Raw genomic sequence first — 27617 nt, 5'->3', positions numbered from 1 at the left:
AATCTACTTTCTTTGGACTTTCACAATTTTTATTTAGAAAATTGCTTTTCTGAACTTAATTTATGACCACATATACAGCCATCTTGAAGAATTACGATCATTTAAGGACAATCGTGAAAAAGTGAAGGAGAAATGGCATTAATTTTATCTTATTAAATGGATCTGCATGTCCTTAAAGGCTAGATTTACAAATACTTAGTTGATACTTCTATTTCTTCTAGAAGTATACTTCATTTTTTTAATACTTAATTTAATGATTGCCAAAATATAACTGGAAGAATATCCAGCAAACACTACCAGATACTTGTCATACAATAGGCTCAAAAAATAATAAATTAAAAAAATGGACACCTGGATTTGTCTCTAGCTTTCCATTTCTATACATGAAGTCCTTGTGCAGGGTAAAGCTGTGTTGTGAGCGGACACTTACATCCAGGAGGGCAGCGTTGATGTAGTTGCTGCTCTCCCCGTCGATGGTGATGAGGAAGGGCAGGCAGCGGTCGGGTGGCAGCATGTCCATGAAGCGGTTCTTCTCGTGGTTCCTGGGAAGCAGGGCGATGCTGCAGTCTTCTGGCTGGGGCTGGGGCGTCACCGAGTTTAGGGTCTGAGGTACACAAAGCGCACAAACTAGTCAGGGACAGGCCCTAATTTCATCAAAGACGGTTCCCCTAAGCCTGGGAGCTATGACCCCGCCAAAAATCCCCCTTCATCAATGCATCGGCACATTTATAGAGGACATATACATGTACTATTTGAATACAATGTCATTTTCTAGGACATTATACCAAAATACGAGTGAAAATACACTGTTTTTCACGTTTTACAGAAGTTTCTGACAACGTGCAGACTTCATATTTTGGGTTTTGCAGGACAAAGCAAAAGAAATAAATAAATAAATGTGCCGCGGAATTACAGTGAGCTGCATAATGTCTGGGACGAAGAGGTATACACTCACTGAGCACTTTATTAGGAAAACCTGTACACCTACTTATTCATGTCATTACCTATTCAGCCAATCATGGGACAGCAGTGCAATGCATAAAATCATGCAGATACATGCATGGGGGGGGAAATCTGATCTCAGTGATATTGACCATGGCATGATTGTTTGTGCCAGATGGCCAGGTTTGAGTATTTCTGTAATTCTGACTCCTAGTATTTTGTTGAATTCATTGTGCTGTTGATCTTAAATAGTGTTGTTGGTGTTGTTGATATGCCTTGGTGTGTCAATAAAATAAGACTCTTAAATAAGGCAATAAAAGCCTCCAAAGTCTAGAATCAAGACATGATTCTGAAAGCTCTTGCACTAAGAAAGCAACTGAACACACCTGGATAATCGAGGGGGGGGGGGGGGCTTACATATAAAAAGCTGTAATTTCTACATAGTGATACTACAATATGCAGTATAAGATTGCCAATTAATAAATAATAAAAGCTGGGAATCTGCACTTTAACCATATGTGAATTACATGAACAAAAACCTTGTACATAAAATGCAGTAAATAGTTAAAAGTTCTGCTGGTGATTGCTTACTTGGAACTCATCCTTGAGGTGTGAGGAGTTACTCTGGGAGTCTATTCTGATCATGTCGTAGTAGGCGGCTTTGAACTCGCAGGCCGGAATGACGGTTTCTCCGCACAGGCAAGCCTCCAAGATGGCGTCATGGATAAAGATGTATTGCTCCTTCGGAACAGGAGATAACCGACCGCTTAACAGCAGAATTCATAAGGCAATGCCACGACTGTTAGTAAGTGAATTCAGAACGAATTTCTACCTCGGTCTGTACCATGTTGATGCGCCGAGAGCGTAGGGCCTTCACGCAGTTGTAGATGTCCACCACCCCCTCCCGCTCTGCCATGTCCAGCATGATGTCGATCACGATGTAGCAACCCGTGCGCCCCGCACCAGCACTAAGCGAGACCAAAGGGACAAATCAGACCGTTGCGCAATCTCATATCACCACTTTCTTCAGGTACTCAGAGGGAAATATACGCCAAGCCAACCCTTACGTGTGTGAGCAGAGCTGAAGGTAAAACCACATCCTGTGAGGGGCTCTGATATATTTGTAGCATGTGAATCTACTGCATGTTTCACAGTGCCGCAAACAATTCACAAACTGACAACAATTCACAACTGACATACAAAGGCCTCTTGCGCGCAGCTAATTATGACTGCTCATTTGTGGTGGTGGTTACTCGTGTCATCGAGTTACCTGCAATGGACAACGATGGGTCCAGCGCTGGGTGGGTTGGACATCTTGACCCGGCGGATGAAGGACAGGAGACCTGTGGCATGGTAGGGTACGCCATGGTCAGGCCAGCCCGTGAAGTGGAACTGCTTCACTTCCCGCAGCTCGTTAAATCCTCTCTGGTGAGCAAGAGACCACCACAGCAATCAATCAGATAACATCTTTAATGGACAATGTTTAACACGGAGTCACGGACAGGAAATTGAGTGAGCTGTTTAGTTCGTGAAGTTTGAATATTGCTGGAATGATCGCAATTCTTTTTTAAAGAGTAAATATACAAGGCAAAAAAATGAGTGAGTTTTACTCACCCTCTCTAATGTAAAAGTCCTGACAACATATTCTGCAAGTGGCTCCACTTCAACGAATGTCACTTTGAAATCTCCATACACCTCAGCGTCATCTGGCCAGTACTTGTAGCATTTCACCTGTACGAGGAGAAGTGGAATGGCATTTCATTCCAAATGTGTTGTTATTGAAAATTAAATTCCTGTCTTAGCACTTTGATCTCCTGGGTATGAACAATGAACTGCAAACATACCCGACCCACTTCAACCAGGTTGGTCACCATGACAATACAGGCCGACTGCTCCTGCCAAACCATCCTCCAGAAGTCGTACACCGTCTCATGGACAGGGCCTGCCACAATTAATGAAATAATTAAATAAATAATACAATAAAACCTTCAGCCTTTCAGCACCAATTTATTAATAGAATGTGTAAACAATAATGTTCCAAATTAAACAGTGGTCTGGCTTACCTTGTGTAGCAATGTAATGGCTTGGCCGTTGGTATCCCTAAAAATAAAATCAGAACAACATATTGAGCCCACTTGTTCTCATGCCAAGCTTGTCAAAAAAAAAGAAAAAAAAAGAACGACTGTTACAACGCAAAAATTACAATATCGGCTAGGAATACTACAGTCATGGCTTCATGAGAACAAGAACAGTACTCGATGAAGTATGTCGTAAGAACACGAAGCTGCTTAGCAGTTGACACATTGATCAGTTCAACTCATTCTAGTCAAACAGATTCATTACAGCGGCCAGTGTGCTGTTTGTGACAGTATAGAAATGCTTTTATCAGCAAAATATTCAATGTTAATGTCAATCAATATTACGCATTTTGGGGCATAATGTTTTTCCATCTATACATACTTTTTTATAGAGTAATGAAGTAAGCAATTTTTTTGCAAGTATAAGTAAAAAATGGGAATTCATTTGCATATTTTTATACTAACACAATTACACAAACAATACCAATAAACTTCTTCATGTGCATTTTTCTTTACTTGTATTTAATTCATGTTTACAGAAATTATATACGTTTCACACAAATAGCACTGCAATGCATCAGTTGTTCCATAAATTAGGTTCCAGTGCCATCTCTTGTGGTCTTTTTGAACGAATGCCTTATGTACAATCCTTTGTGGAGAATGGGCTTATAAAGGGGTTTGGCTGTAATTTATTACATTAAGTAATCAAGATTTTCTGACTGGGTTCAGACACAGCGTAGAGGGGAACGATTAGCAAATCCCAACATCCTGTCAACAGCAAAATTAGTTCATAAAACAAATATCAGGTGGATAATGGTCACGAGCATGACGAAAACAAATGTAATAAGCATATGAACAACAGGATGGAGAAAGAAAAGGAAGAAAAAAAAAATAGGGGGGAAACATCTCATGCATCTCCATGCAGATGTTAGTAGAGGAGCAAGGGGAATGGGAGAGGTAAACACTGGGATCCCCTACAGTAATACTTACATCCCTGTACAGCCATATCTACAGCCCAAATCAAGGCAGAGTGAAAGAAAGCACAACAATGTCAGTGAGTACAAACACTTTGAACAAGGAAAAAAAAAAGCTGTATTCATATCGTTGACAGGGCATGCAGAGAAGGCTTCACGTACGGAAGAAGGAAAGATGTTTCTCACACGTTCGGCAGTGGAGAAGCGACACCACTTACGTCAATGTAGTTGGCGTTGATGTAGTCGGAGGAGGGGTCATCTTCCATTGGCTGAAGGATCACTCTGGAGTGATCATCTGCCATGGGAACATTACATGCCATCAGTCCAGCTCATTTAATTTGGTAAACTAATTTTTCTTTAAAGTAGTATTGCTGCTTTCAGAAATCATCATTGCTTGTGAGCCTTGTTCCAAAAGATATCAACAAGATATTACAGTAGACTCTACAACTTGACATGACAGCACGGTACAGGCTGGATTCAACATTCTGACCCGAACAATGATACAGCAAATGCAAGTATTAGATTTTATCTTCACCAGCACAGCTGGATGAGTTCAGAAGTCACTCAAATCAACTAGAAAACAGTGTGCAGAAAACAAACTTGAGCTGAAATAAAAGTGAAAGAACAATGTTGATTGAATCCTGCCCACAGCCTGTGCTATTTGTATGAACAGAAGTCTTACATGCAATAATGTTTCCATAGCGATTCTTGGTCCTGTTCTGCTCTTTCTTTGCCACATCCCAGGAAGCTGATTGGCCTTCAAAGAAACTCTTCAAATAACAGAAAAAAATATATTTTTTAAATGGACTAGCAGAGGAACCCTTGAACTTCTTTCAAACTGTATACACACATTGCAACACCGTGCAAACAGTGTGTACTCAAGAGAAGCATGAAGCCAGACAAGCGGTTAATGTTTAAGTGAAGAAGTCTTCTCGACTGGTGCTGGAAAAGTCAAAAGCTAAACACTCAGTGTTCATCACTGTATTCCTCACATACCCCCTAACGATTTAATCTTCAATCTTGCTCAAGCCTGTAGCCATAACATACCAAGAGAGAAGTGCATAGCCCTGCACTGTAGTACTGACCATAGATGAAAGTGCTTAGCCTTGAAAGATATGCAGTCTGCTGCACATACAGCTAATACCTCTTCCTTTAATGGCAGTCATATACAGTATAAGCTGTACAGTAAACCAATGTGTTTGGGCCTCAGGTAACACATGGAACAGCCTTATATGTAAGCTGCTTTGGATAAACGCTTCAGCTAAACAACTAATGCTGTAATAAATAACACCATATTGCATACATTGGTACATTTAGCATACTGCTAGTCCTGCAATCAGACTATATCTGACTGCTGAACTTATGCTGAATTACTGACAGTTGATTTCATCAGGATCTGCCTTCGATACCATTATTTTACGGTACTATTGCAAAAACGTATTTAATCAAGTACAAAAAATGTGTATGCTGAAACTACACGCTGTGAAATCCATGACACAGAGAGAGCAATAATAAAGATGTTTCGAGCTTATTGAATCTAACCACTTGCTTACAGGAAACGCTTGTTGTGGTAACCCATCCAGTGAAGTGAGGGGAGAAAGAATCTGCAGCTATATAGGAACAATGCTCACTTACAGGAAGTGACATCGCCCAGTGCTCATGAGTGAGTGGGGGTTTTGGGGGAGGGCGGGTGGGTGTTGAGCTGCAAAATGTGGTGGAGGCTCAGTTAAGTCTCCCACAGAAACATTCGGATTGCTGCATTTAGTGCGTGGAGATAAAAACAGTAACGGTGATACTCATTTCCAAAGACTTCAAATAAATTCTTGTGAGATGGCCTGCAATTCCACAACCACATTTGAAGTAGAAATCAAGTCTGTTTGGTTTGGGGGCATTTAAGTACATAGTGTCTGTTAACAGCCGAGTATTAGTAATAGCGATTTCACCCTTTGGAGATGGAGTCAACAGTTCTGAAGAAATACGTGCTTGGGCTTAGGTGACAGAACATTTGCATGCTGGGGTTAACAGCTCTGTAACCTTGCGGTCAAGGGCAGGGAGATGCAGTGTGATTATTAGTGTCACACTGCAAAAAACGTTTAACGTCTTAACCAGTGTTTTGGTTTTATAATGAGACTTTTAATCTTACTTTCTTCTCCCAAGTAGAAAATATTTGCTTGTTTTAAGTCATTTCTGACCCCATTGACAAATCTTGAAATGAGTCAAACCATCTCACCTATTTTTGTCTTATTTAGCAAAAAGAAAGAAAGAATGGAACTAAGAATTTAAGTGAAAACATAAGACTAAAATACTTGAGATTGAGTCACATTTTGTGGTTTTTACAGTGCAGTGTCGGGGTGGGCCTGACCTCGTACTCCTCCTTGAAGCCGTAGCTGTCGGAGGTCTTCATCAGGTTGATGTGCTGCAGCAGGTCGGCCACCCGAATGGCGGGGTGCAGCTGACCGGTCTGATATGGCGACTCCGTCCCCTCACAATGGTAGCGCGGAACATCCAGCAGACGGCTCGATTCGGCAGCCGCGGTGTGATTCTCGTCTGTGCAAGACATTTCAGAGCCATTTCAGGAGAAGATCTTTAGCTGCTCATTAACAAAGGCTGTTAACCGCACTCCACAACTCACAGTGCAGTCTAAGCAACCGTGTGCATTGTTTCCAATATTCTCTGACAGTTCAGCAGTACGAGAGATGAGGATACCCACTGGCTAAAAACCCTTCTTCCCTTTACTAGGGTACTGTGAGCAGTTACTCCACAATCAGAGCGGCTGCATAAGATAAATTAACTTTATTGTTCTTACAAAAAAATAGTCACTGATTAGGTCTCCAAAAACTAACTGAGGAGAGACTTTCTTCAACAATTGGATAGCACAACTAAAAATATCCATAACCTCACAACAAATACAACTGAAAGTAAAAAAACTTTTGCATACAATATAAAAATAGTACCAGACCTGTCAGGGGGGGAAAAAATGTTTAGCTGCCAGAGTACTGCCCGCATTCTAACTCGCACTCCACTTGCAAATTTTTACCGAAAGATTCACACCGAGTCAACCGGCAGCCTGAAATGTGTCACCTCGGCTCTCAGCGCAAGAAGCAGGGAGACGAACCATCACAGAACAAGTTTTCTGCAGTCACGGCGTCCTTTCTGTGAAGACACCCATGTCTCTGAGCGGCGCGGAGAGGAGACGCCGTCGAAAAAACTAACACAAAAGAACCTGACGGTCGCCATACGGGCCCTTTAATGTCCTATCTGAGAAATGTCATCTCCTGAAATGCCGTCCCATTTAAACAGGCTAGCCTAGGAGATTGGAGGCTAGGTTTGGTGGGTGCCCAGGCAATCCTCTGGTAGGATTTACAACCTTCGGACCACTTACGCTCCTCTGGGCAATCATATTACCTACTGAGCCGTGTGCTCTACATCCTTTCTGCTTGGCTAGGTCCTGAGCAATGGCAGCCCACAACCTATATATCAGACGAGGGGATCCGGCAAATGTGTATTTGCTGTTCAAGTGTGAGACAGCCACTACAGCGAGAAGCGGCATTAGATTTATTGCCAGGGCCGAGGAGCGCTACACACGGTTGCTTGCACAGGCGTGCGCACATTTTAACTGTGCGTAAGCACAGCTTCCAGGTGAACCGTCGTCGTGTTTTAATGGCGAAAACGAAGAACAAAGGACGGGAGAGAAAGTGGACCCTGCATAAGAACACAAAAACAGAACTCGGCTGTGCGTGCTAAAGCAGAATATTAAGAGTGGCTTCTCGATGAGATGTTCACTTCACAAAATACAAGTGGTTTTACTTGATATACACAGACTTACCCGTTATTGGCACTTGAGCATCGTTGCAGTAAGAGAAAGGAAAACAACTTTAGAGAATATCAGTGTGGATTTGGATGACATTTGTATTTTAGATCCTTGCTGGATGGAAAGATGGAGTCAGACTGATAGGACTAACAGACTAACATGAATGTGAAGATGATCTAAACAGGGGCACTAAACAAACAAAGTAGCGAAGGACAGTGATGCCGTGTTTTTATGTAAGCTACAACAAAACGGCAAACACAACTGCTCATTACACAGACGACACATGACCATCTATGAGCCAACAATGTTTCAGTGGAGAACTGGAGGGGGGGAAAAATATTTCAAAGAACACTTCTAAACTTAAAATAAACCTGCAGTTAACTGCACACAACCTCGCATCAAAATCAAGCGATTCTGCGAAATAACCAAACATGACACATTACGACGTGGCCTAACAGTACCTTTCAAATGCTATTATGATGCTCCATAAAAATGTGTGATTAAAATAAAACGTTTCCACAGCAAACAGGAGCCTGAGGGAGTGTTTTAATTTCCCATCAAACTCGAGTGTCAGTGAGCTGCTAAGAATCCAAGCTTAGTTGTTAGCTTGTTCTGTCATGTAGAAAGTAGCGTACACGTCTGAAGTGCTTAAATTTGATGTCTGCACTAGCAGTGGAACTCCATTAGTTGTTCGCAACAAGTCACGCTTTTCTGTTCAGGGCTGTAAGCGATGATACAGTTCTGCACACTGGTGAGGTGGGATGGTATATATTGCTCTAGATCATAAGCGTTTCCTGCATTTTATGAGGCACTGTAAATACGCACAGCAAAAGCACCCACGTCTGCTACAGGGCAATGCAACAGTAAAAAAAAAAAACTAGTTAGCAATACTTCAGTGTGCTTCATTCGTACGTTGGCCTGGCACACATCTCACTGTACTTTAAATCAGCTAGTACACTGCATACATCTTACTCTCCAGTCTGCTCAAAATGATTGGCCTCCTCCTAGGGGATTTTTGCAGACAATGCGACTGGTTGCAGAGGGGAGAGAGAGGTTCTGGTGCGAAATGCAGGCCTGTTTAACATGCTCCATGAGCCTGGGGCTCTTGGGTGGGTACTAGCCCTGGGGCATTACATTAGCCAGCTCTTCCAAAGCCTTTGGAGCCAGAGACCATGTCACATCTCTACTGCACGGCAGCACTCCAATCCAAAGCATCTTTTAAATGTGGTGTGTGCATGTGTATATGTATGTGTTTGCTTGTGTGTGAGTCTATGTGTGTATGTGTGTGTGTGTGTGTGTGTGTGTAATTTCCCCCCTCTGAACAACAACTGCGATGAGTCAGTTCAGGCCACAAGGAGAGGCTGTGTGCTTGGGAGATATTAGGAGCTGTAAACAATTCCCCAGACCCGCTGTGGACACAAAGAAAAGACTAACACGGGCAGGACAAGAATGCATGCTGGGATGCAAGCCGTGGAGGGGGGGGGGTGACAAAGGGACCAAAGCCTCACCTAGCACAGCGGTCGGAACAAGTGGATCATTAGGCACTGTGGGAAAATAAAGATTGTGAGGAAGTCTCTCTTTACAGGAAATCGCTCTTTACCTTTCTTGAATAGAACTGCGTACTGCTTTAGAAGCCGGGAACAAGGAATACAAAAGAAAGTGAGCCTTCTTAAATGTTGACAAAAGACAACATTTGGACATTGTCAAAGAGATGAAGCCTATAGCTTCCATGAAACAAGGAAAAAACAAAAAACGCACAGCATACATACATACATACATACATACATATATTCCCTGAAAGAGTAACGCAACAAAAGCATTCAACTACTGCAGTTGAACACATCAAAAATAGATAAGGTTTCCAAAACGGTACCTTCTTTACATTTTCAAAAAATAGCTACACTTATATTGATTTGCCACCAATGTCAGTACTTTATTGTGCAATTAGTTATGAAAGTATGGACATTCTGTTACATATGCCTTAAGTGATTTTTTTTCAACAAGCTGCAGACAGCTCCCTTGCAACAACTGTGATTTTGTGTGGGAGTGCTTAGCTTTTCTAAGTCTCTGAACGAGGGTTTACTCATAATATGACTCCAACGATGCCATTTCTAAAGAAGTGTTCGGGCTGCAAACTAACTGCTGAACTGATAAAGAGATGGCATTTACTGTAAAACTGAGAAAAAAGGTCACCGACATCTTTGAGATATCTACCTTCATTAAGGAGTAGCAACAGAAAATAACACATTATCCTCTGGCCAAAACATTTATAACCAGACATGAAAAATAAAATAAAATTTTAAATAAAAAAATAAATATTTCAAATCTGTTTCAAATAATGGCTGCTACAAGCAAAAAGCTTACAGTTATCAAGAGGAAGCTGCAAAGGGTAATATGCCTCTGACAGAAGATTACACCACTGTAAAGTAAAGCTAGGAGTTTTCGGGTCAACCTGCTTTCACACGTGTATTGGGTTTCTAGCTGGGCGATCCCCAGGGACCCTTCCTGGGACCATACTCACATCTGTTGCTGAAGTTGTGTGAGTCCATGAAGGTGACGGACATGGGATCCTCTGCATGGAGAGTGCTCTGGTCAGCATAGCTCCGGTCCATAGCATTGACCATGTGGGTCATCTCTTGCCGCGTATTTCCGATGGCATCTTTGCGCTTCTTGGCGAGTTTCCTGAGGGATTATACGCACAATTTTAAAAAACGATACTCGGAAAAGGTGGCACGGATTTCACAGTTATAGGGGAACCCCAAATACATGACCCAGAAGATGGTTCATTTCTCTGAAAATGAACACCTTTTTTTTCTCCTGTTAAATGAGAGTTAGTCAGTGTTGTACACGTAGCTGTAGAAAATGTCCCCACATGGTGAAACACCATGCCAGTTTTTTTTGTGGAAATGAGAATCAAAGCTTTCGGAAAAACTGCTGTGCCAACAGCAGCAGTTTCTATTTATGCTCAGGAAAGAAAAGATGGATGCCATTTGCAAAAGAACAAAAAAAAAACAAGCTTGTCATAATTCCTCCATCATCAGGACACTGACCTCAGATTGATACATTGCCCAGCTAGATGCATCATAATTTATAGTCCAAAGGAGCACTTTGGAGCCTGACATAAATTAAATAAGTCAGTTTCAGGTATATACCTAGATCCCAGTTTTAATGAAAATCTAATGATGTTTTTAGCTGCCTATATTCTCAGATGAATTGATTGCCTTATGTGATTTACTTTGACCAGCTGATTAAAAGGCTGGTTTGTGCAAAAGAGCAAAGATGTTAAAATGTTTCATAACCAGGCAAATTTAAGATGCATTCTATGTTAACCAAGTTTTGAACACTCCAGATTCTTACAAAGGCTTTCTTTTACCACTACTACTTTACCACTACACAGCAAACCATTATCTTTCAATCTGAATTTAGGTACTATAATTCATCATTTATATAGCGAATTTGCAGATGAAACTGATGGAATGAAGTTACGATAAAATTGGTGAGATTAATGTGCAAGGCCTGGGGTCATATTTTATTATGAGCAATGACAATGTATACAGGTGGGTCCTTGCAGGAAGATGAAACTAAATCGCCTCACTTATAATATCAATAATATCACAAAAGCAATTATCTACTGTATATAACCAATTCCATCCATCAGAAATAGTGAATGAACAGGACATAGGGACGCACATCTGCATTAACTACACCAAAAAGCTATTGAAAAGTAGTCTGCTTCCAACCGTACATTTTAATAGTCTTTTATTTGATAATTTAGTAGGTTCCCTAAAACACTGGGATATGAAATTATATAATTATTCCCGATATAACATTTCTCACAGTGTACATCGATTTTATGTGTAATTGTTCACATGGAACATGAAAAAGTACCATAAAATTACACTCAACTGTGCTGAAATGTATCTGTTCCTGGGAAAATCAGATAGCTGGTCAGACCATTATCAGAAGCACTTTACCCAAATTGTTTCAAACAGCCATACGCTCTTGATTCCTGAAATAGCTAATAACTGAGGCTGTTTACTTGATGGACAGGGATGACAAAGAAGTGAAATGAAGTTAAGAGAAGGAAAAAATAAAAAACAGAGAGAAATTGTGGTTAAAAAAGGCATTTGCCTATGCATGGAGTCAGTGAATCTTCCCAGCCGATAGGCTTTATTCAATAAAGGCAGGAGACAAATAGTGATGATATCAAGTTCATGGACTTTTAACCTGAAAGCATCAGTGGCCAATAAAAACAAGATTTTGGAAGCCTGATGTGAGAGACACACATCAGGCCACATTAACGCATTTCTAGATGAAAATTTTAATTATGACAGATACAAGGGCAAAGGAAAATGATACATAGCAGTACAGTGGGAATATCAGATATGACCAATTAGTACGGCAAACAGCCATACATTCACTAAGTGTTTCCCATATCCCTTTTACCGGAGAGTGTGTTAGTCCAAGTAGTTAGATGAATTGATGAATGAAGAAATGGGGTTATTGACACACACACACACACACACACACACAGGCACACACCCATACATATGAGTAGGAATCATGACAAGTGCAGCATTCTTTTTTCAGCTAACACCGCTTTGGTTATGACTTGGTTGTGCTGAATGTTGGAGCTGGTCAATGGGGATGCAATCGGTCTGAGCGATATGCGTGTTCAGTTGAAAAAAGGATACTGCATCTTTAAAACACTACATATCTACCCGCAGACAAAGGGACCCCATTCTTTTTTGTGTTTTACTTACAGGTAATACGAGTAGGAATAGTAGCTCCTCCTGGCAAGCCAATCAGAGACAGCAGAATAAACAAATATGGTGAATGCAAAGTGTCAATCAGTGGTATCAACAAAAGCAAAAGCAAAACAAAAAGAATAAATAAACAAACAAATAAATAAACAAAATGCCAGTAAAACATATTTCCCCCCCATTCTCTAGGTTAGCATTTCATTCTTCATGCATTGTTTCGTTTTAAATGGCGTGCAATTAAAGCTACTTAATTTCGCAGTAAGGATGTGCAGAAAATAATTGTACCACAGCATGCAAGAAATGTGTCTTTTGATTAATGTAACTTTTTTCATTTGAGAATTGAGACTGATTGTAACCATCATGCATTGCAAAGGGTGTCTCAATCAATAGAAAACGGTTGTCATGGGCATTGTAGACCCTATTTTCCCTAGAATTTATGTGTGAGTGCATGTAGACACACTAATAAATATGTGGAGATGTATCAGCCTTCGCTGAAAGGGCTTACCTGGAAAACAAACAATGCAACAAACCAACATTTTAAAGATGCAGTATCATCGGAGTTTTGTGTTAATCATGAAACACAGTGTTTACCATGTTACAAAATTGTCATTTTTGTACAGTGAATTCACCCATAGATTAGCACTTGTGAGATGTAGCCAATACTGAACACTGTTCTGGGTAAAGTTATCGCCATAATGAGAAATGACAAGAATAATCATGACCTGACTAGATGAGTCCCTTAATGGTATGAGCACTCAGGTCTAAAACTAGAAGTGGACAAACAAATTTATTTCTGCAAAAACTCCCACTCCTGCTATGCATCAAACTAATAATTTCACAGAGAAAGGTGTCATTGAAAACTCATCAAACTCCAAGGATCCTCGGCAAGAACAATTTTAAGATTTCAAAGTGTTACAACCAAGTTGATGATGATGGAAATTGTGGAGTGCAGTAAAGGACTAAACAATTCAAATTAATTGCTTGACTAATGATAAATCGATTCAAACCAAAGAAAGCCCTTTTCTGGTCAATTGGCCTAAATCAAATACTCAAAATTGAAGCGAATGGTTTAGTGCATCAAGAAGCCTCAGCATCAGTAATGCTTAGACACACACTGGCTATTGCAAAAGTCTCAAGGATGAAAACAAATTCAAAAGCACAGAGACAAAAGCAAAAACACACTCTTACTTAATCCAGACAGAAGCAGGCTGGAAACTGATCAGTAAAGAGAAGGCCACATTTCAAATGCCCAAATATTGCTTGGCTTTGTTTGAAAAATGTGAATATTGTTTCATATCGAGTACGTGCAGATTCACTCTAAAACAAGGAAAAACGGACCCACATGACTCATATCTGAATTCAATTACGACCAGTTATTTTAAACCATTCCAACAGGATTAGCGGGATTATGACTCATTAGCACCAAATACCACCCCCCACTTGTTTATTCAATTTCCCTGTTTGAAGTTAAAAACTAGGAGGCATTCCACATTTTTAAAAGCCAATTAAGTTGAACACCATATTTGGACCGTTTTGAAATTTTTTTGTTAAAGATATATTCTAAATTAAAAATGTTTAAAATATAAAATTAATGATCAATCTCACCTATTGTATATTAATATTTCATCATTGCATGCCTTGTTGAAATCAGCTTTAAACAACAAGCATGACACAGGAGGCTACATATCAAAGACTATCCCTGGGCCTACGCGTTTGAAAATAGCCCACACATTCACACTTTCTCTGCTGGTAAGCCATTGGCTACTGGCATGCCTAAAGAGGCAATCTAGCCATCTACACAATATAGAACAAAGATTTGTTCATGTAAGACAAAAATATTTCCTGCAAACAAAGTCCCTTAATGGTATGAGTGCTAATTTCTAAAATTATAAAAGGAAAAACAAGTTTACTTTCACAAGAAATCACAAAACAGTGATTTTTAAATGAGCACCAGTGAAAAGGGTATCTTCAGGGGAAAAAAAAAGCAAAACAATAAACCAACAATAAAAATGTAAATAAGACTAATCGTCAGGCAACCCACATCTCACAACAGTAAAAAGCTTTGCTTTCATTTCCTTGGCATAATTTCTGACCTTCTCCGTCCTATCTCCGAAAAGCAAGCTTGGGCCATTTCCACCAGATAGAAAGCCCAGCAAAGCAAGGGCGAGAAATGAAGGTGTGGGCTTATGTGAGTTGGAATTATCCTGTGACGGAAAGGTTATGGGGAAAGAATGGACAAAAACGATGGAAACGCAGAGGTAGTTTAAAAATGATCCCTAATTGGCATAACATTCAGAGCGGCACAGAGACTGTTCTGCCAATTAAGAATAATTTCAACAATTTCCCCGCTCATCAATGGGTGGATGCAGTCAGCCATTTTAATAGCACACAGCCCACTGCACTGCCCACTAAAATACTCTCCCTCTCCTCTCTCTCCAGTTCCATTTCACTAGCACTGCTCATTCCACACGTGTACCTGCCCAGGTCACGTAAGCGCACAGATGTATTTTGTACAGACTATAGGGCATGTTTGAAATGCATACTTTGCAAAGTAACATGTGAAAATGCCAGGTCACACTACGACATAAGTCACAATATTTCCCCACTTTACTTAGCCTATTCCCATTTCCACAGAGTGAAATCAGATGGGAAAATCTAGTACCCAAAATACAGTATGCTGACACAGCAAAGCATTCTGTAATATTAACACAGACCTGGAGCAAAACAGATTTTATACATGGAAGCATTCATGAAATATAGATAAAATGATTTCAAATTCAAATTATTAGACTTCCTTGGGCAGTTTAAAATGTAATGCCACAAAAAGACCAGAAGATGGTGGTATTGGTTATACAATGTCGAACAAATGAGTTGATATACTGGTTGGGCTGCTCTGTTTTTCATATGACTCACTCAAGCAGCCTTACAAAATAAAACTGGAGCATAGACATGTTACTCAACTTCCAGCAAATTAACACATATATATTCTCCTTTTTCATGTGTGAAAATCTTTAGGCTGCTGCAAAACTAATGATAGAATTTCTAATTGACATTTCGCTTTCTCAATGTTCATCATAAACATCGATTGAAAAACTGTGCTGAGTGAAATCAATACGAGGTTCAAAGAGTAATAATGAAATGTCATTACTGACTATTTGCCTGATGTGAAGGACTTGTATAGTAGTGTTACAATTAACACAACTTACAATTCTTTCATTCTGTTGCTAGGAATAAAAAACTAGCAAGTGTTTACATACGGATAATATAATAAAAAAAAGAGCAACACTATAATGCATGTGTGCAGTTACAAAAAAGTTTTTTTTAATTTACTGCTTAAGCAGGAATTTTAACAAGCAGTATTAAGAGCATTGTCTATCTAAAAGCAAACAGCGGGAAAAAAAAGCACACCGACAGGGAATTTTTTTATGAGCTGGGTTTCCAACTTATTTGCATGTATTTGTGTTTGAACACTTGACCAAAATGGAACATTAAGCTAGCTAAGTCACTGAAGAATTCACTGAAACATTCAGGTTGTTCCTGGCGTATCAGTTACACTTTGAAGTAAAAAGCAAGCAGCTCGCAAAGAGGGACACCAGGCTAAATTTACTCCCCCTGCCCTGAGTGCCCTCGAGGGTGTAAATCTGACTGAACTCTCCTTTAAATGTTAACAACTGACACACAAAAAACAACAACCGCCGCCGTTGTTGCAATCTTTATCCACAATTGAACAACAACCCATTCGATGATAAGATGCTCTACATTGCTGAACTTGTTCTGTTGGTTTTCCCGGCAGTATATCACTTGGCGTAGCACCCTCATTGTCTTTTCGCTGCCGTGGGGACTTAAGTGTGCCAATTGAGTTAGACAGAAAAAGTGGTCACGGCATGGAAGGAATGGCCTGAACCCACTGAAAAGTGTACACACTGCTCCACTGCACTAATTCTGCACTTCACTTACAGCGGGGGGAAGCTAATCTGCTCCTCCCCACTGCTGCACTGTTGACTCTGCTGGGAGTTGTATGACAATGGAGCCCTGCCCTCTAACACCAAGTCTCGTCACAGGTTAAATCCTAACCATAGAAAAATAGTCTCTAAACCGAACAGATTCAATTTCTTAATATTCTGGGGTTTTTTTCTTTCAAATGCATATAGGAGTGCTATTATGTGGTAAATTGCAGTAAATGTAATTGCTTGGGCTCTAAATGGGTATTCCATTATAGCAGAGTTTCCCATTGAAAGTCAGTGCTGAGAGCTTCGGTGGAGTGATGGCGACGCTGATGGCATGGGATGGAGTCGAGGGTGCTGCTGGCGCGTGTTCAGACCCGTTTAAACCCGTAAAAGAGAGGGCGCTCTTGACACGGCGGAAAGGCCTACCTCTTTTTCACCAGCAGGATCGCCACCAGGACGAGGAGGATGAAGACCAGCACCCCAGCGCTGATCCCGGCGATCTTCACCACGCGGTCCGTCTGCTTGGCCGGGTCGGGGATCACCTCCGGTTCCTCGGTCGCTCCTGAGCCCACGGTGAGGAAAGTCCAAAAAATTTATTTTACAGCGCACCATTTCCATATTATGTTCAACGTGAAAGAAGAGGGAAGGCATATACAGTAAGCGCTGAACAAAAAAAACAAATTCTGGTCACCAAACGGCCTCCAAAAAGCACGGAACAAACACGCAAGGTGCAAAATGGCTGCAGGTCCAACTCAGTCACGCATGAGATAAGGCCATCATTATTCAACCCGGCTCAAACAACCTCTCTCAAACACAAACTAAAGCCAAGAGAGAAAAGGCTGACATTAATGCAGCTGCAGACTCTATTTCTACAAATCTAGCACGCCCCCCTAACACTTCCTGTGTAATGCATAACAGGCAGGGTTCTACAATGGGTCTGTAAAACACTGGACATAGTAAAAATAAAGCATTCTCCCCTCAAACAAAAATGCTCAATTTCCACTATTTCTGTCTATGGCAACTGAAGCATACGAACGGAGGAGACATGGTTTTCACAGAGCACTATGCTGGTATGATTGCTGGTCTCACACTCCATACCACTCCTGCACTTTAGCCCCACCAGCACGGCCAAGCCAGCCCAGTATGTAGTTGTCATGTCATAACGGTAATAAATACACATAGCTTGTGTAGCTCTGAGGTTGATTTTGACGTATAGTTTTGACAGAATAAGAGCAAAATTACACACACATAATACAAAGCTGATGATGGAGAGGTGGTGAGATGAACGAGTGTGGAGACATTGCCCCTAGCTAATAAACAAACAAAGAACTGTTTACAAAAGTTCCCTGACAGTTTAAATTATAATGAGAGAGTGGGCCTGAACGATAGGAGCTAGGGCTGACACATAAAGCACTGAGCAGACCAATTACTAAAGGTTCAGAGCAGGGGTGACACACTCCAGTCCTGGAGGGCTGCAGCGACCGCCGCCGATCTGTGATGCGTTTCAGCACAAACAGTGAGCTCCATAATGTTTGGGACAAAGAGATTTTTTCTTGATTTGGCTCTGTACTCCACAATTTTAGCTTTGCAATCAAACAAATCACATGTGGTTAAAGTGCACATTCTCAGCTTTAATGTAATGGTATTTATATACCCTTTGATTTCACCATGGAGGGCATTGTAATCATTTGGAAAGAAATGTTGTTTCTGATTAGTTTAGTCTGTTCAATCCAATCGTTTTCTTAGTGCAGGGATACGAGAGCTTTCAGTATCTAGTATAGGCTTTTGATTGTATTTGGACATGAGGATCAGAGTTGTTCTAATGAACATTAAGGACATCATTATGAGGCTGAAAAAAAACAATCAGACATAGGCCAAACCGAGTGTGGAAGCCAAAAGAACCTGCCGAAGATACAAAGTATCCTCCAAGATGGTGCTTCATCCAAATCAAGACAATGATCCCAAATAATTGTTCAAAGCCCAAAACAGGAAAATTCTTGAATAAACCAAAGGCAACTTATACTGTATGTATAATGTATTTGTATAAAAACCTGTCATTTCAACATGGTGAAATCAAAATGTATAAAATACCTTTTAATAAAAACTGAAAATGCGCACTTTAATCACATGTGAAATGTTTGACTACAAATCTAAAATGGCAGAGTACAGAGTCAAATCAACGGTTATGGAGCTCACGGTATACGATCGCTTTAGGTCACTGACCAGCTAGAGTCTGTGTACCTCGTTGCCAAGGCCTAAACTGGCTGCTGATTGAAAGGAAAACAGAAAACCCGACAGCCAGTGTGGCCTTCCAGAAGTGGGGCTTGACATCCCTGGTTTAGAGCAGTGAGAGGGACAGCATTTATGCCCACTCAGCTGCGGTCACAAGCTGTCAGCAGCACAAAGTTGAGGTGAAAACCCAATAATTCATTCACTTCAACTATAGAGTGCACTGTAATTTCATTATTATATCTAACACGCAAACAATGACAAAAACACAGAAACATTGAAAATAGTAACTTGTATTTAGCAATGCATAATTAAAATGACACCAAGACTGACAGAAAATTGCACTTGGTTTCCTCATAAATTAAGCAGAAATACTAAATATGACTAATAAAAAGCTACATGGTTATTAGCCATCTCTTATTTGCTGGAAGTATACTTATACAGTATGAATGACACCAAGTCATTTTTTGTCAAAGTGAGCAATAATCATGTACTCATTAATCTCTGCCGAATTTACACTACTGTAACCATGTGACATGGGAAGGTAGGAACATTCCTTTCAGGAACACGATCTTCCCTATTTCCTTACTCACTCTTAGTGTGCTTCCACAAACTCAATGTCCAACTGATAACAAGCGCAGTTCTAACATTCTTAGCATTGCAGATTAAGACATTTTATTGTTCCAGTGGTAAAAACATACGCCATTATGAGACGAGAAGACAATAACCTGCCGGCAAAGATTTTTAAGCCGGGCTAAAACCATCCATCTCAAGCCCGCACTCAGGCCATTATTACTTAGGATCCATGAAATGTCCTACTTTTAGTAGAGAAAAACAAAAACAACCCAGCATCTGTGTCATGGCCTGAAGAACTGCCCTAGCCTTCCCATTCTTTTCCTCTTTTTACTCACTTCACACCCAGAGGCAGAATGACAAGATGACCCTTGCCGGCTTCCTAATGTAAGCACGTTGTTCCCTGCCCACAACAGTACTCTTTCTCTAGTCCATTGTACACATTAGCATCAAGTGTGCGTCCTTCCATGAACCTTGTAGAGCGTTTTCATGGTCCGTCATTGGGGTGATTCATGTAGGGCTGTTCTGGTAACAGAATTTGTATACTCGATAAACCGTGCTTAAAGTAACCGTGGTAAACGATTTAACCGGAAAACGTTTGCCACTCGGTTCAATTTTTATTCTGAAAACAAAGAGTAGCAAACATTCGGTTCGATTAGCCCACTTGCCATTTTAATCAGTGTAAATAAAGTTCTGTAAACTTGCCACACACGATTAATAAAACTTAAAATAAAACAACAAAGGCAAATGGTCAACAGCAGCAACTTAACAAAAGGCTTGAAACGGTAGCATTTAACTTTAAGAATAATATCTACTATAGTTACAATACTTGAGCTATTAATGTAGGCTATGACCCGACATATTTCAAAGTACTTGTGTGTTGTGTGGGAATAGTAGCTATACTACCTGTACAGCACACTGAGAATAGCAGCATAGAGCCAACAGAAGCTCTATTTTGCTATGGAGTGCACAAAATAAATAAATGTTAAAAAAAAAGTAACTGATGGTTATTTGGTTTTTACCATCATAGGGGCATGTTACCGCTAACTGGCTAACAGGCAAACCGATTACTGGTATTCCATCTCTGTGACACACAACTTTCTTTCTTTTTTTTTAAAGGTAATGCCTTCTCTTAACAGTCAACATTGTCTTGTCAACAGTTAATAGGCGGATTCACGATCCACTTAAAATATCAATCAGAAAGAGCAGGCTGCACAACAGGCAAAGCGAGGCGCTAATGTGACAGGACTGCAGAGGTTTGTCTGTAAAACTGTGACAGCGAGCCTGACACGGCTTGGCGCTGTCAGTGGTGGGGCAAGAGCATGTACGCTGGGCCACGCGGGACCCTGTCTGTCTCATGTCTGACAGGGGACCCTTTCTGCTTCGCTTCGCTTCTCTCTCTCTCTCTCTCTCTCTCTCTCTCTCTCTCTCTCTCTCTCTCTCTCTCTCTCTCTCTCTCTCTCTCTCTCTCTCTCTCTCTCTCTCTCTCTCTCTCTCTCTCTCTCTCTCTCTCTCTCTCTCTCTCTCTCTCTCTGTCTGTCTGTCTGTCTGTCTGTCTGTCTGTCTGTCTGTCTGTCTGTCTGTCTGTCTGTCTGTCTGTCTGTCTGTCTGTCTGTCTGTCTGTCTGTCCCAGGGCACAGATCGTGTGCGGTCCACTGTGTGCGAACGCACCCCCACCACCCCTCACCAGGGACAGGAACAGGCGGTCCTCCTTCCCCACCACACCCACACTCCCCACCTCACCATACATAACACAATCTACTAAACATAACATAACTTAACGACGAACAGGCCATTCAGACCAGCATTGATCGCCTTTTCCTAACTATATTCCTCCAACAAATCCCTGTCTAGATGTTCTACTTGTTCATTCATTCATTCATTCATTCATTCATTCATTATCCTAACCCGCTTTATCCTGAACAGGGTCGCTTTTGTTGCCTCAGCCTTTTAGTACCGTGTGTCTTTCTTTCTTCTCCTAATAACGCTGTCCCAGCATACATTGGGCGGAAGGCAGGAATACACCCTGGACAGGTCGCCAGTCCATCGCAGGGCACACACACCATTCACTCACACACTCATACCTACGGGCAATTTAGATTCTCCAATCAGCCTAACCTGCATGTCTTTGGACTGTGGGAGGAAACCGGAGTACCCGGAGGAAACCCACGCAGACACAGGGAGAACATGCAAACTCCATACAGAGAGGCCCTGGCCGACAGGGATTTGAACCCAGGACCTCCTTGCTGTGAGGCGGCAGTGCTGACCACTGCGCCATCCGTGCCACCTGTTCTACTTGTTGCAATCATTAATTTATTTTTATGTGAGCCTCAACCACCACCACTATAGTCAATTAGTCACTGCAACTATCAGGCTTCATGAGACGAAACAACAAATTGCTCAAGGGTTTTGGCGATCTCCTTTTTGATGACTATTGACAAGGTCAACACAAGGCGGTGCTTAACTTAAAACTTAATGAATGTAGACACACACGCACAGGGCATCCCCTACGAAAAGTGTATTACAACCATGAATAGAAAAGACAGTGCTTAAGAAAATACACAAAAATAATCTCAAAAACAATGTCTTCCTTAAAATGCATCTTCAAATGATGTTACACACATATATAACCAAGTAAGTAATTACAAATGCGCCTTAGACACATGAAAAGATCATTGGTTTCCAGAGAAAGACACTGCATTTTATTTACTGTGCTTAAATGAGAGCGCTATTTGAAAACCAAAATAAAAAGCAATACCCTTTCCTAAGGAACAGGTTGCATGATAGATTCTGACACCACATTTAAAAAGGTATTAATCAGTTCTGCCGCCCTGTTTCAACCATTTTAGAGCACAGGGTTAGACACAATCCTCACCTGGCTTCAAGAATACTTATGTTCCTGTCACAGCTTACAAGATAAATTCATAAAGAAATCCTGGGAAGAATTCCGAATATATTATATTACACCGTACCATGCTGAGAGAGAAAGAAATCTTCTTAAAATTAAAATCTGTTTTCATTCCAAACTGTATGACACAGCCATATATAACATTATTATAAAATTATTATTTTATTTTAAACACAGGAAGGAAAAACGATTAATAAAAACAATGGCGGAAAACAGGAGGCCCTCCAGATTCAATTTATAAGGCACAGCTGATGGGAGTACACATTCAGAGATGTGACCACAGATTGACCACAAATGGACCACAGAAACTTGAAACCTACAGGCCGGTACCGTATGTACTGTACTGTTAAAAGGCATTGTGTAAACGACCACACGAAGCGGTCTCCATTATGTGGCCGCTTCCAGCATGTTAGCCCTCACAGTTTATTATGTTTATCCAAACAATAACAAAGAGTGTATGAATCTGCAGGCCATTTGTTGTCTTTTTGACAGAACATATCACAGAGTTTAGTCTGTATTACCTCTTAACAGAAACGTGGTATATCGACAAAAAAATGCAAACAGTGACAAAAGCTGGCTGGTAATCCAAACATTATCCATTTTCCCCAACACAGCATCCTAATCAGGGCCAAGCCCCTTTGCAACACATAGAGCAGATGATAAAGAAGCGTGGCGACTCAAAAGATAAACGTCGCATTTACCCTTTCGCGTTTAATCTGTTCCATATGTAGCTGCGCAAACAGCATGTGAACCCTGCACCGTCACATTAGAGGTATCACAAACAGGAAGGACTTTACGGGCAGACGATGTGATGCACGCAGTTTATAACCCCAGCTCAAAACACAAATGGGTACACATACATAGCAGATGTTCCGAAAACAGTAAAGCTCGTAGCAGAAACCTTGGCCTCAGATCAGGAATGTACCAATGTCACAGAGCATTAACAACAAGAAATGCACCAAATAATTCTCTACAATCTTTGAAGTGAACCACAAACAACATCTAAAGCCCTGTATTAATATAATACCAGCTGTTGCAGGGATTAAGAAGGAACCACTTTGACACTGATCATGTGCAAGCATGCTTGTAGCACTCTAAGGATCTCAAGTTTCTGGATGAATCTTTACAGCTTATGAACTAAGTAAAAATACTAAAAATGAAGTACTGACATACTATAATGGCAGCAGGATTAAAATGTATAGAACAGGTCAAGTTCAATATAGTCAATCCAGCTAAATGGAATCATGTACAGTACATAATCAACAATATGTAACAATATGTAAATAGGTCATTTTGACCTGACTGAAGCATAGGGCAGTTTCTTATCAATTTCTTTGTGTCTATTGACATGAGACCACGTGGTCTTTGCATATTGTGTCACTTTACTGACCATGCCTTGTTAATCGCTTGAATAAATGCTTAGCAATAAGGAAGCCTACTTTTTGAAATCCTCAGAGTTGGCAAGAAAGGCCTTGTATTTGAGGGCCAATCAGTACCACAAATTGTTTTTTTTCTATGATAAAAATATAATAAATCTTTGACTTAATTAAGCCTAAACCCAGACCAAGGGAACATGCCTTTCCTCTTGGCTGAATGACATAAGGGTTCAGAATTAGAAGATGTATTCTATGGGAAAAGGGGTTTGGGGGTTGGAAAAAAGCTTTCAAATAGAAATGCCACATTCAATTAATCACATAAGGGCCCGCAAGGCCTTTCTCTGTGCCCACACACACAGTCACACACACACATACTTATAAAAAAAATAAAAAAATAAAACATTCTTACCTTTTGTTGCGAGTCTCAGACATTGAGTTTTTGTTTCCTAGAAAATAAAGAAAATGACATCAAAGGGCAGTTGTAGCTGAATGTATAAGTATAGCCAATCTATTCTCACAGCTAAGATCTCAAAGGAATGTCACAAATGCAGTAACAGCCATGCTTCACCTAGTTGCCTGGCCTTCGAACTGTGGACTGTTTAACAGAGTTCATCACAGTGTTTGCAAGGACTGTCACAATTACTGCACTTTGGAGACGTGAATGACACAGCCGGTCATTACGAGGGGACATGCAAGGGATTTTAATGCGGCCAGCACTGTTGGACTAACACCATCAATGTCACTATCAACATTATTCTCTCACTCTTTTATAGGAGAAGAAAGAAAGACACACGGTACTAAAAGGCTGAGGCAACACAAGCCAGAAATATCATAAAGATCTTTTCCCATATTTGTTTTATCATTGCTTTATTTCCTTAACCCTGTCTTCAATAATGATGAAATGTGCGTATACATCCAGTTACTATTTTGGCTAGGTGTATCATTTAAAGCTAAAATAATGCTTTAACGGCCATAGAGATCGGCCTTTAAGGGATTGAATGTTACCGTACAAAAAAACCCCAAAAAAACCCCAACATTTAAAGGTTATGTAAAATGGCAACAAACAAGGCTGACCTTGTCGACACTGCTGACAGCCTGGAAGTAGATGTTGTAGTTCTTCCGGGCCACGAGCTGAGGGTTCCAGAAGCCGTGGTAGGTCTTGTTGTCCCCCACCGTGAATGGGGAAGGTTCCAGAAGACTGCCGGGCGGGAGTTCGGCGGCAAAGTAGTAGGGTGAGCCGCCACTCAAGGCACTCTGGTAGGAGACGGGGACCTGATAGCAGTCCCCAGAGCTAGCCTCTCTCCGGGAGCGGTGCGGATTCAGCTCCTCCACCACGATCTGGTAAGCGCTGTGGGGAAAAGGAGGATAGCGCGTCAATGTAAATCCAGAAAGTTAATACTGCACTTTGCTGTAATCTTATTTAAGAGATTATTTCTCTTAAGTGTCACAAAGACAAACAAACAAACAAACCAGGGAGATAAATTGAGAAATTAAGCCACCAAACAAACACATTCCCTTTTGAAGCTACCGATGTCAATGGACACTTGACACAAAGAGGGGGAAATGCCAACCTTGTAAAAAAAAATCATATATGCAGCTGAAAACAATAATACATTTCAACCAGTATTTAATTAAATACTTACTATCAAAGTATTAAGCAAACAGATATAGCTCTCAAAATAAACAGCTAATGATCACATGTAATCGAGAAGACTTTCTGTTATAAAGCTCAGTTATGTTAATAGTTGCTGTAACACTGAAATTCAGCATGAAATAAATGACAGTCAAGCCTTATTTAGTTTACAAAGGGATTAGCAGTTGAACTGATTTTAACATCTATATTAAAACGAGTTAACACTATTATTTTCATGAACACTTTTCAATCACAATAAATAGAGCCGTAAAATGAAGAGCGACCACCAACATTATTTTTATGGGTCACTAACACCAGACATTTCCAGTATAACTCCAAATAAATCATACTATTTCTCTAGCAAATCGCCCTTTGAGTCTTTTTAAGCAAACTACAATTAAATGTAAATGAGTTCATTCATTGTAAACGAGATCATCCATTGGAAACACAATCTCTGTGGATTAGGTTCTGCCCATCTCCATTCTCCATTAGCACTGATGCTTAATATAGTTTTAACAGACATTCTCTTACATAAACACACACACACACATGTATGCATGTATACACATGCACACGTATGCACACGCACACATACCAACATACAAACACCATACACACACAAAAATCCCCAAGTGAAAGTAATTATTATTATTATTTTTCTGACATGTTGCGACACGTGCCCCCTTCTCTCAGTCCTAAGCTAACGCGGTTCAGCGTGAAGCTAACGCAGGAAAATGGCGCAAACAGCCTTTCACGCAAGCACTGTAAACTAACCAGATCCCCCGCCTCCCCAGCTAGTGCTATCATGTGGGCCCGTCTCCCCCGACCCCTGGCCGGAGGCATCTCCCTGCCCCCACCCACACTCCTCCTGCCATTAGAGGACAGACCGCGACAACAGCCACCCCCGCCCCACTGACCCATCCGCCGCAGCCATTCTGGCTCAAAGCGCCGTGAATCACAGACACAAATGACATTCCGTAATGCTGGCACAGATGGACTCAAAATCTGCTCCAACCCACCGAAATGGAGCACTCGCTTTTCCTGTATCGCCTGTCAATGACAAACTGTTACAAATTACCTGAGCAGATGGCAGGCCGCTCACTGTAGCTCAGTCCGTCGCACAACACCTTAACTAACTTTCGCTAAATTACTGAGATCCAACCTGCTGTGCGATTATCCATCAGCCTTCAGCAGACCCTTGCCAACTAAACAGCTCACTGCCAAAACCAGTCAAATTAGAGGGTCCCTTTTAATAATACATGGAGAAAACCTTCCGACGACCATAATCTGTCTCACTTCAAAGCGACCCCAAATATAAAAAAAGCACTCATGTCTTGCTAGAGTGTCTCAATGCATGGAGTTACGACAATAACCGCCATGCTGTATATGAAAAAAATGTCTTTCATTAAGAGGGCATATCCTTTGACCATGTATCGGAACACGTGACAGCGTAATTAATGACAAAGTGCAAAAACAGCGCAGCTTTTTGGAAAACAGGGGCTTTGTCAAACTTTGTTTGCCTTGAGACAAGCATTTAATTGCCTACAAGCGTGGGTTCAGAGAGGGTACTTGTGGAATAAAGGTCAGATGGTTGGCATTCGCAATGTTGCCCAAACCCGGCGCGCGCCTCCCTTCCAATTTCACCACCGCGGACCGAGCCCGTCGCATAATAGCTGATTTACTGAATCCAAGAGCCAAGAGTTATCTCCAAATCCCTTTCATGACAAGTACCTTCTAACTCTATATCCCCGCCGGTGCAGATAGGAGAGGGGAAATGAAACAGTGCGAGGCGACAATGGCCAAATCAAATCGAGATCAGCTGGCCGATTCTGGTCTTGAATAACTAAATTCCCGACGGTCCTGATGCGATTAACTACAAGTCTATTTGTGGAACGCGCCGAAGCCAGAGACAAACAGACCCAGGACCTAACACAGAGCTGCACCAAGGGCCTTCAAGTAAAGACCAAGAACTATAGCTATAACCATTCTAACGATTACGAGGTGAGTATCCAGACTGATGAAAAATAACGTTCTGCAAATAGCCTCTCGGCTATGTCATGTCATTTTTAAATGCAAAGCCCTGTAAATTCGGCTGGATTTGGATTGGCTGTCAGTGTTTTATCGTTCATGCAGCTGGAAAAGAAGTCCCTCTGAAAATGATCCCAACGGTATCGTCCACCACTGTCTTTGTTTTAAAGCAACATATAGTTATGATTACAGTTACCATACTTGGCGTGAATAGGAACAGCACCGCTGACTTTGTATCACTCACCTGATGGGAGCACCTTTGGCCTGGGCAGGTTTGAGCAGAACCGTAATGGTGGTGGTGGTCTCGTTCAAAAACGCCTCGGAGCCATCGTACTCCTCTAATGTAGGGGCTACG

At 41.1% G+C, this 27617-nt stretch overlaps 1 protein-coding gene across 1 annotated transcript in view; it reads right to left on the bottom strand.

The window, feature by feature from the left end:
- ptprk (protein tyrosine phosphatase receptor type K) overlaps window positions 1–27617 on the bottom strand; it is a 133258-nt gene that overhangs the window by 3881 nt on the left and 101760 nt on the right. Inside the window, 20 exon segments of the mRNA XM_061244050.1 lie at window positions 431–604; window positions 1534–1683; window positions 1775–1910; window positions 2213–2367; window positions 2557–2673; window positions 2787–2884; window positions 3006–3042; window positions 4011–4028; window positions 4157–4197; window positions 4200–4289; window positions 4677–4764; window positions 6357–6541; window positions 7821–7832; window positions 9314–9349; window positions 10327–10487; window positions 12569–12598; window positions 16942–17077; window positions 24011–24047; window positions 24676–24949; window positions 27507–27612. Of these exon segments, the coding sequence (XP_061100034.1) occupies window positions 431–604; window positions 1534–1683; window positions 1775–1910; window positions 2213–2367; window positions 2557–2673; window positions 2787–2884; window positions 3006–3042; window positions 4011–4028; window positions 4157–4197; window positions 4200–4289; window positions 4677–4764; window positions 6357–6541; window positions 7821–7832; window positions 9314–9349; window positions 10327–10487; window positions 12569–12598; window positions 16942–17077; window positions 24011–24047; window positions 24676–24949; window positions 27507–27612 (2081 nt within the window).

This window comes from Conger conger, chromosome 5 (assembly GCF_963514075.1).
Source record: "Conger conger chromosome 5, fConCon1.1, whole genome shotgun sequence".
NCBI lineage: Eukaryota > Metazoa > Chordata > Actinopteri > Anguilliformes > Congridae > Conger > Conger conger.
Note: the sequence above shows the minus strand (reverse complement) of the source record. Positions and strands in the feature narration are given on the sequence as shown.